The sequence below is a fragment of the Bidens hawaiensis genome, unplaced genomic scaffold (genome assembly GCF_021521415.1).
Source record: "Bidens hawaiensis isolate Kalapana, Puna unplaced genomic scaffold, B.hawaiensis_p1.1 tig00014981_1, whole genome shotgun sequence".
NCBI lineage: Eukaryota > Viridiplantae > Streptophyta > Magnoliopsida > Asterales > Asteraceae > Bidens > Bidens hawaiensis.
The window spans coordinates 241,635-253,089 of NW_027492330.1; the positions used below are offsets into that span (position 1 = coordinate 241,635).

Sequence of the window (11,455 nt, forward strand, 5' to 3'; positions counted from 1 at the left end):
TTGTGTGGCACCCATTTGCACTTGACGCATAGATCATCGACAAATTAACATGTTCAAAATTTTCCACTCATACTAATATTTACTCAATTATTCGTATACATCCATATGCAAAATGTGTATAGACAAAACATGAGCCAGACTCATTTTTGCCATCACTTTTAGTAGAATAACATACGTTTCATCGGTGGTATACGAACCAAGGGTGGCATTTGAGCAGAGTATCACGTTAATTCTATTTTAGTCGCCCTTCAAAAAACAATATATTAGTTAAAACTAGATATATATACAACTACTATGTTGCGTAACTTCTCAATATATATAGCTACTGATGTGACCTTAATTATGATATAACTTTATATCAAAATTAGCCAAACAAAATTGCAAACGAAATGTCATATACTTATTACAACGATCAAGAGTCATTAATAGTATTTATCCTCTATATAATATCTTTTTTCACCTTTATCTAATTAGCAAATAGTCAATACTTTTCAAAATTAATAATAATAATGATATAATAACTAATATTAATTGTACACAAACTTTGAAGGTTGATATTGGCTTTAGGCTGAGGGGTGTGGGGCTTCAACGGGGGCGCTAGAGCCCCTCCGCTCGCGCCCCCAGGCGCTAACACCACACCACCGGGGCGCTAGCGCGGAAAAACATGCAGGCGCAAGCTGGTTAGCGGGAGAAGAGAGAGAAAAGCACGGGATTTGATGGTTTTTTGACCGTTGGGAGCCGACCAAACCAAAAAAAAAAAATATTTTTTCTATATAATTATACCCCATTAAAGCCCCCCGTACCAGGGCCAGGGGCTCCAACACCCCCTTATCCAGTTTCTCTCTCTGCCACACTTCATAATATTATTGGTTGGAGCCCCCACTGGAGCCCCCATTAGAGCCCCCACACCCCTCAGCCTTATATATATTAACCCCAACACCCAACCTCTTATCATCATCTGTTTCCCATTAACTCTGCAACTTATTCATCCATCATCAATGGCCGCCAACAATGGAGGACTCACCGACACCGGATTAATCGTCAGCTTCGGCGAGATGCTTATCGACTTCGTCCCCACCGTCTCCGGCGTCTCACTCGCCGAAGCACCGGGCTTCCTAAAAGCCCCCGGCGGTGCTCCGGCGAACGTGGCTATCGCCGTATCCAGACTCGGCGGCAAGTCGGCGTTCGTCGGAAAGTTAGGAGACGACGAGTTCGGGCACATGCTCGCCGGGATCTTGAAGGATAACGGCGTCGCCGGCGAGGGGATTAATTTTGACAAAGGTGCACGGACGGCGTTGGCGTTTGTGACGTTGAAAGCTGACGGTGATCGTGAGTTTATGTTCTACCGGAACCCTAGCGCCGATATGTTGTTGACGCCGGAGGAACTTAATTTGGAGCTTATTAGATCTGTACGTATTCTCTCTCTCTCTCTCTCTCTTGTAATTATATACAAAACCGTGACTTTGTAGTCGGACGGTGGGGTATGGATTACTGATTAATCAGAATTACTAAGATCTAGTATCGTAATTTATAAGTAAATTTTCTAATACACATTTTGAAAATATGAAAAGAAAAAAAAGTTGCGACGAAGCTTGTTGTGTGTATAGTTTTTAAATGTATATTCTAAATTTATGTATAAAATTTTCAATTTTGATTAATTTTGAACAAATGTCGCACGACAAACCGATAGGATGAAGAAGGATTAATCAGATAGGAATTTAAATAGGTAAATTTATACATTTTGAAGATATAAAAAGTGGGTAGCTGGGACTCGTGACTAGTGATGTAATTACTATTTTTTTGGAAAAAGAAAATCATAAATAAAATTTTCAATGTCATTATCTCAAATGTGATTACTATTTTTTTAAAATAGAAAATTATTTCAAATGCAAAAATACATATATTGAAAAATATATAAAATTTTCAATTGACTTATTTGGACAAATCGACATAAGTTTGTAGAGTTACGAGGAGTGATTAATTAGGAATTAATAGGCGATTAGCGGGAGCATGCATACAGTAGAATGAGAATCTATATTTGTATGCCTGACGTCATTTGCTGTTGGAACAGTGGGAGGGCGTGTGTTACACGCGCGTTTGTTAGACTCACCTATTCTACAATTGGATATTTAATATAATTATAATTAATTAATTGATAAAAGGACAGGTTCTGTTGACTTATATGGGTTAGCGTGATTCAGGAAGGGATTTGGAAATATTATTATGGTGATATTTTTTAATTCAAGTTGATATTTTTTTGTGATTTTAGTTTTGGAGATCTACTCATCACTAGTATATTAAATTAATGTTTTAAGATAATGCTTATTGAGATTTGAGAGAGACACCCACTGGAATTAAAATCTGAAAATATAGTTTTTTGATATAGTGTAAGGTTAAATAATACTTTTTTTTATTTGAAAAATCTTATTTTTTTATAAATATTTGTACCTTTTAAGTATGCATGGACTGGGTAAGGTTAAAATAAAAACCCACATGAGTTGTGAAAACCCGCGAAAACCCTATGTAACATCGTTTTTGTTTTTTTTTGTTACATGTAATATATGTTGTAACATTTAATACAAAATATCGAAACATAAAAAAAAATGTTTTGCTATTTTTTAACATTTTTTTACTAATTTTTATATATGTTTTCAGGTGAGAGAAAAAGTTATATTTATATTTATATTTTTTATTCACTTTAATTTTGGACCACAATATTTAAATAAAATTAAAAACATGTAATTGAGAATGAGTTTCTAGAGTTTTCGTAGGTTTTTATTTTATACTTAGCTTGCACGGACTTTTCACAATTTTAACTTATTTGATGATCTTGTATTTTTGTGATATATATGATTACATTGAAAATTTGACCGAAATGGAATATTGGATTTGGATAATTTATAATGCTTAAAGATATAAGATATGTAGATGTTTATTTATAGTCCCTAATATTTCTAAAATGAACATAAATGGCCCCTAGACTTTAATTGAAAAGATTTTAAAAAGGGTTGGTGTGGTCCGTGTGATACATTTTTCATGCACAGAAATAGAGCATAGGAAGGCCGGTTGTACTTACATGTGGTTTAGTACCATTAGGACATCGTTTTTTTAATTTTATTTTTTATCATTAATATTTTGTTGATTATAAAATTGTTTTTTTCTTTATTATTTTGGTACAAATAAATACTTTGTTTCTGGATGGTTTTGTTTTTAGTAAATATCGAATAAATACTTCAATACCTGAAGAGGTAGGTTCCAGCAGAGCCCAGTTGGACCCGCAAGACTAACCTTGAAGAGGGACGTCTGCGCAGAGACCAACTGGTTCCGCAGGACCCACCATGCTCAGAGAGATGAAGACCTTACGCGCAGTACGCAAGCTGTTCCCGCAGGAAAAGCCTCCCAATGGTAAAGTACCCCGCCTGTTCCCGCAGCTGCGGATACAAGCCATCAGGGAAGGCTACCCGCACTAATAGCAAGGCTACACGCACAAGGCACTAACTCTCAATAATTCAGTAATGTCACCTGAAGAAGGAATGAGCAAGGCGGGAATACTCCCGTCCAAATGAGCCAGTCCGTACGCTTCTGGAGGATCTTTTGTACTATACCTGCCAAGGTATGGACAAAATAGACAAGATCTGACCAAAGTAGCCCATGAACCAATCACAGGGTGACAGCTCACTAACAACAGTACGACGAGCAGCACACTCTAGTACTTAAGGTCACTATCAGCCGCTGCCTACTCACCAACCCTCATCGTGGCACGTACATAGCCTGCAGTTGGTGGAAAAGGAATAGTACACAGCCGGCCATGTCACTATCAGCCGCTGCCTACCCACCAACCACCAGCATGGCACGTGCGTAGCCCACAGTTGGTAGAAAAGGAATATTATACAGCTGGCTGTACCTGCTTGGAAACCTACCTTCGGCTATAAATACTCCAACATCTTGGAACGGTATCATTATCTTATCATAGACTATCATATACCATCACATATCTTATCTGCTCTAGCTATTTCTCTTAATATACATTTATATTCAGAGCAATCTAGTCTGATTTTCACGCCGGAGGGTGGTCACAAAGAGGTACCCCCCCTTCTCAGTGACGAGCTCACGGTGTCTGTTTTGCAAGTCATCAGAAGAATAACCATCTTTGCCGGACCTAACCCTCGTGGGAAACATCTACTTGACCCTAAGATTATCCGTAATCTGCCGGGGTCACTTAGTGTTTCTTCAATACCTTAAAACTACTTTCAGATTCCTATATACCCACTTTGAGGTAGTAATGATAGTTATAAATTAAAATAAAATAAAAGCATATTGTTCTTCCTTCATTCTCTCACGTATCTCTGCTTTTAGATGGCTGCAATAATTTTAAATTTTAAATAAAAGTACTATTGTTCTTCTTTCATTCTCCCACACATATCTTTGCGTTTACTCATTTGATATGGTTAATTATTTGTTAGATTTTTGATAAAGCATTTTGGTTCTTGTTTAATCACATAAAGTTTGTTAATTTGAGTGAAAAAGATAATTTGTTTGACACTTTTAGATGACTTTATAGACTAGTGTTTGTTAATTCTTTAACATCTTAACTTTTTTTTAGATTTTTTTTTAAAAATCTATAAGTTTATTATGAACCATTCTCTAAATTTACAAATGATTTGGTTGTTTTCGGTTATTCGACAAAATATTTACATACAATATCGTCTAGCATGTCGGATTTCTACTCAAATATTAACGTAGTGTTATATAAAGATATAACACATGTAATAATCTATAAACATAATGGCAACTGAACTTTATTGTTAATCTGCAGGCAAAGGTATTTCATTACGGGTCAATAAGCTTGATTGTGGAGCCGTGCAGATCAGCACATCTTAAAGCAATGGAGGTTGCAAAGGAGGCAGGAGCACTTCTGTCTTATGACCCAAATCTCCGGCTGCCATTGTGGCCGTCATCAGAGGAGGCCCGTGAGCAGATCATGAGCATTTGGGATAAAGCCGAGGTCATCAAAGTGAGCGACAACGAACTTCAATTCCTCACAGGACGTGAAGAGATTAATGATGAGTCAGCATTGTCTTTGTGGCACCCAAATTTGAAGCTTCTGTTGGTCACTCTTGGTGACAAAGGTTGCAACTACTACACCAAGGTATGTAACATTGTAACATGCTGGTATATTTGATATTAGTATTTTAGATATGAATTGTATTTAATAATTATATATCTATAGCTGAGGTTATGATCTGCAATTATTCTGTCTTATCTATTAAGTGACCGGATTGGTCACTTTAATTAATTAATATATCATCTAAATATAAAAATATGTTTGTAAAGTTGATTAGTACAGAAAAAAGGCCCACATCCAGGTTTATTATTCCTGCTTTACATTAAATAAATATTACTAAAGAGTCCTGCATCATGAATCATGATGAACTAACACCTTTCATCCCTAGTGGCACACATTTGACTATTAATTTCATGCCGAAAGTAAAACATTCAGTGAGTCTTGGATCTGGAATCAAAATGTAGAAAATAGTTATTCTAAAAATATTAAATTGAGTTTAAAAGGCTTTCATCTTGTTTTTTAATATATCTTATTATGAATTTAAAAATTGCAGCACTTTCATGGGACGGTGGGTGCGTTCGCAGTGAAAGCAGTGGACACAACGGGTGCAGGTGACTCTTTTGTTGGTGCTCTCTTGACAAAGATCGTTGATGACCAATCCGTGCTAGAGGTAAGTTAAAAAACTTGTATTTTTCATGAAAGTGTTTCTGCTCAACTCAAATTGGTCCGCATAATAGTATTAATGATAATGTTACAGGATGAAGGAAAGTTGAAAGAAATATTGAGATATGCGTGTGCTTGTGGAGCGATCACTACCACCAAAAAGGGTGCGATCCCTGCGCTTCCAACCGTGCCGGAGCTTGACGCCTTTCTGAATGCGCATCATTAGTAATTTTCGTCGTCTGCGTTTTTTTTTCTTGTGTTCTTGATCGAATAATAAGTTTTCTTTGAAATGATTTTGTATTATCATCAATCAATGTTTAAAGAAACTGAATATTTGTTTGCAAAGGGTTGAAGAATTTGAGTGATTTAGGAATTTTCAACTAGTGCTTTGTTTTGATTGTTCTGTTTTAGACTTTTAGTTACTAATTTTTCAAATGACTCATCAATTCAGTCATTTTCTAATGTCATAATTTCTTAACCACATGACTATAAACTAACTTGCACTTCCATATATTAAAATTCTCAAAACATGCCAAAATATTATCAATAAAATTAATCTAAAATATATTATCAAACTTTCAACATGAGTTTATATTATAAGTTTGATGCAGTATTATATATTTGAACAATCCAATTTTAGGCCTTAATTCACATTTTATAAACTTAAAATTAACCAAAACTACTTACTAAGAAAAATTTCTTGATTATAAAGAGCAATAATTTATATTATAATACTAAGAATGTTGATAAAAAAATTGAAATCTAAATTTCTTCTTACATGATAAAAATACTCCAAGTCACTTGAGTTACGGTGGTTTTGAGTTGCTAAACATCTACTTTTAAGTTGTGGGGTTTTAACTAAGTCATCCTTAACTTGAACATTACGGATTAACTAGTTTTAAAATAGCTAGAGGATGTTTGTGAAGTGAAAGAAATAATTAAGGAGTAGACAGAGAAAAAGAACAAATGATGACCCACAAGATAGGGGAAATGGCTTGTTAACATGGTGGCACCCCTCCATGGCGCTCCTTTTAAAGCCTCAACGCGATATGCAAGGCGTCATCGTGCTTATGTGGCTGCTCGATAACGCCCCCAAACAGCCCACATCACAAAGTCTAAAATAAAAGAATATCTAAGAGCGTATAACTAACTAATAAATCACTCGATTTAAGTTCATATCAGGGAGAATGGTTAAATATTAGCCTTTTCTCACTTGATAAAAGTTTTACAATAATGTGACAATATTGAAAAATTTGAATGTCAAATAATAAATACTAGAAAAGATGTACCACTTGCATGAGAAGCAATACATTTTTACGACAGTGATTTATGTAAGTGCATCTGAAAATGCATTTTAAGTATACTATAAATATAAATATAAATGTCATGTCTAGTCGCATTAAGATTAATTATGTAAATAATAATATTTCTTTAGGAAATGTTGACTTTAAAAGCTAACATGTGAAAATTAAGGCAAATTTAACGTGAAAATGGGGATAATAATGCTTTAATGATTGCTTTTTATTCAACCTACTCCCTCAACAATCCAATCTCTCACCAAACCTTGTGTAGTTGTGTTTGTTTGAATGAAAAAAAACGTACGGGGATATATAATTTATTTACTTTTTCACACAACAAAAAAAAAAACCTCCTAAAAGAAAAGGGAAATTTGGATAAATCTGTTTAAATATACCAACCTTATTATTAAATATGAAATGGTAAATCATGAAAAAATGGTATTATGAAATTGGATTTTAATATACAAAAATACTAACTGTTTGCATGCATTAATTTTATACTAACAATATAACTTTCATTGTCAATGACAACTCCCACTCTTAACTGAGAAATAACTTTCCGATTTCTAGCTTTCATTTTTGACATTTCTAAACAATTACAACACTTTGATTGAGAGTAAGAAAAAAAAATTGGTCAATTGTTTAGTAGGAGCTGACAAGTTTACTAACCACTAAAGTGTGATTGGTTTTAGCAGTGAAAATAATAGTCAGAAGGATGATTGGTCACATTTTGAGTATGAATTATATAGACAAATATTTTATAATTTGGATTATTAAAAGTAATTGCAAATGAATAAAATCAAAAAAATATATAAGACGTGTTAAAACTAACGAAGTTAATTTGCAACTATGTAATAAGTTAAACTTTAATTCAGGTGTAACACTTGGGCCGGCCAGTTATTTGGAATTTCAAGTTCGAAAAGGAAGCGATGACCACGGTAGACCGTAGAGGTGTACAAAACCGGTTTTTTTCCCAAACCAAACCGGTTTGGTCAAAGCCTAGTCTAAACCGGTTTGACCCAAACCGGTTCGGTTAGATTCCGGTTTAGGAGCAAGAGAAGTCGACCTGGTCCAACTAGATTCGGTTTGGTTTAGAACCGGTTTAAACTGGATTTTCTCAAACCGGTCCGGTTTTAAAACCGGTTTGGTAGATCAAAAGAGGAACCAGTCCCAGAACCGGCTATTTCCCAAACCGGTTTTATTGTCAAACCGGTTCGGTTCGGTTTGCATAGAGTCCAAAACCGATTTTTTTAACACCTAAATCTATAATGACCAGTGGATAGAGATTAAAAAGAGAGTATAATATAAAACTTGTTATTAAGAATTTTTGTACAATTATCGTTAAAAAGTGTTTTACTTCATAAATTTAATTCCATTCGTCTCCTTTAAAAACAAACTAGTGGGTGTACCCGCGCTTCACGGCGAGGGCAAGTAAATGCGAGCTATTGCTTTTGTTTGTTAGTAGTAAATGATACAGATTGTAATTGAATATAAGTAATGCTAGTCATAACAATTGCATACAAGGTTTCACATAAAGGATATCTACATACTTATGATCTAAAATATGCCTAAAGTCTTGCAGCTTATTAATGTAAAATTGATGAACAAAAAGCCTAAATTCACTGCAGCCCATTGATGCAGAATTGATGAACCAAATGCGTAAATCCATTGCAGCCCTGATATCACTTACATGATGAGGAAAAAAATAGACAGGAAATGTCATTAGCGTAAATTAAGTAAATCAAGTTGTACAGAAAATTGAATCACAGGTGAATTGCTTTGCTTACTTTATGCTTATGTCGGTTTTAATGTTCGTTAATTCGTTAAAGTTCATTAGCGTAAAGTTCGTTTAGGTCCCATAGAAAATTTCAAGCCCCCAAGAGTGCTTGGAAGATTCACTTAAGCAAATCAAGCACCATATTATAAGCATAATCAATCATTTACAACAACTAAAAATAGCAAATCAAACAGCAGAGAAACCGATCATTACCTGTTAAAATCTTTATAAGTCTTCCATTTTGGGCCTTTTGATTCACCAATTTTCATCATCATCCATCCCTACATCTAATGTGTTGAGAACAAAATTATGCATTAAAAAATAAACTTCAAGAATACGTATAAAGCAAAAGAATTAGAGAGAGTAACAACTTGTGAAATGCAATAATCTTGATAAATTAATAGATATTAGAATAAGATTTAAGGCTCAGATACGTTTGACAATCATTAAGCACGGACAGCCGGTGGCGACGGAATGGCAACCGGCATCATAAACCCTAGATTTAATAGTCATTACCTTCCAACACCAGAGCACTGCCACCACCGCACAATCGCTGCCCAACGATTAGTAAATTGAGCCCGGTAACAATCGGTGGAAAACCAAGAGGCAGAAATCAAAGATTATGAGTGAGAAAACCAGAAGAGAAAGAAAAGTAGTTGAAAGGTGGGGTAAAGAAGCACCACCCATAAACATATGGCATGATGACTACTGAACACAGGACTTGTACAAGATGCACCGCCCAAACAACCAATAGAAAGCTACCAACACCAATGCTTTGCTTCAGAAATTGTCGGGGTAGCACAGTAGCAATACGTGAGTGCCACCGACACTCACAAAATATATACATAATATGTATCCCATATTCAAAAGGTACTCACCTAATATCTACTGGTTTAACGTTTAGGGCGTATGATCTATATGGCCGAAGACATTTGACTTGTCTAGCATATTTAATTTAGCCTTTAAGGCATCTTGTCATTTTCGCTAGTCAATTTTATGTACGTGCTTCTACATAATTTTATATATGTAATCTTTTCCATCGGTTATAGTTGTTGCTATAACATATTGAAGAGGTAGGTCTCAGCAGAGCCCAGTTGGACCCGCAAGACTCACCTTGAAGAGGGACGTCTGCGCAGAAACCAACTGGATCCGCATGACCCACCATGCTCAGAGACGTGACGTCCTTACGCGCAGTACGCAAGCTGTTCCAGCAGAAAATGCCTCCCAATGGTGAAGGACTCCGCCTGTTCCCGCAGCTTCGGATACAAGCCATCAGGGAAGGCCACCCGCGCAGCAAGGCTACACGCACAAGGCACTTAGCTCTCAATCACTCAGTGTCACCTGAAGGAATGAGCAAAGCCGGGGACAATCCCTCACAAAGGCGGGAGGGGGAATACTCCCGCCCATAAGCCAGTCCGTACGATACGGGAAGATCTTCTGTACTGTACCTGACGAGGTATGGGTAAAAGATCTGACTAAAGATACGACAGCTTATTGACAACAGTATGGCGAGCAGCATGCTCCTTTACTGTATGTCATTATTAGCCGCTGCCTACTCACCAACTCCTGTCATACCACGTGCATAGCCGGCAGTTGGTGGAAAAGGAATAGTACACAGCAGGCCTGGTCACTATCAGCCGCTGCCTACCCACCAACTACCAGCATGGCACGTGCGTAGGCCACAGTTGGTAGAACAGGAATACTATTCAGCCGGCCACACCTCCTTGGAAACCTACCTTCGGCTATAAATACCCCAAATGGTATGACCATCTCATCTTATCATATCTTATCACATTATCATCATATTATACCTGATATCTGCTCTAGCAATCTCTTAATATACATTTATATTTAAAGAGCAATCTAGTCTGATTCTCACGCCGGAGGGTGGTCACAAGGAGGAACCCCCCCCCCCCCTTCTCAGTGACAAGCTCACGGTGTCTGTTTTGCAGGTTATCAGAAGAACCATCTTCCAAGGGTCTAACCCCTCGTGGGAAACATCTATCTAACCCCCAGGTTACCCGTAATCTGCCCGGGGTCCGGTTAGTGTTTCTTCATTGGCGCCATCCGTACATAAAGCTAGAACTTCATTTTTCTCCAGTTTTTTCAAACTTCTGGAAAGATGGTTAAAGAAACTCCGGTAACCACAACCCCAGCTACTGGGGGGAATACCGGCTACACAGTTTTCACAAACACTACCCCGGTTAACCAAGCCGGGGCAAGTGAAGTAAATTTTACGAACACTACCCCAGTTACCCAAGCTGGGGCAAGTGCAGTAAATAATCGCTCACTGGGATTCACCGATACCCAGTTAGAGAAACGAAGGCTCCCCCGCCAAACACTCGATGAAGTTAAGGCATGGGCGGAGGCACGTCAGAAGGAATTCCAAGCTGAGTTGGACGAACGCTTGCGTTCCGTCCAACAGGCTGACGAATTCGAAGAATACTTGGACGATGACTCGGAGGAATCCGACTCCGACGCGAACCCTCGCCATAGGGCAAAAGGGAAGCGTAAGGAAATGGACTCCCAACCGAGAAGGCATTTTGGAGAAGCCTTCAAACCAAAAAACACAGGTGGAAGTCCACGTGACTTCTCCAAAACATTCAGACCAAACGTTGCAAATGCTGGAACGTCCAAATTTGCAAGGGACAT

The 11,455-nt window shown here is 37.0% G+C and overlaps 1 protein-coding gene across 1 annotated transcript; it reads left to right on the top strand.

Moving 5' to 3' along the window:
• Positions 1–998: 998 nt before the first annotated feature.
• Positions 999–6,099, top strand: LOC143548218 (fructokinase-2). The gene is made up of 4 exons (XM_077039444.1): positions 999–1,409; positions 4,817–5,149; positions 5,619–5,735; positions 5,823–6,099. Exons 1-4 carry the CDS (start codon positions 999–1,001, stop codon positions 5,952–5,954), a joined length of 993 nt encoding a protein of 330 aa, XP_076895559.1. The 3' UTR covers positions 5,955–6,099.
• Positions 6,100–11,455: the final 5,356 nt, after the last annotated feature.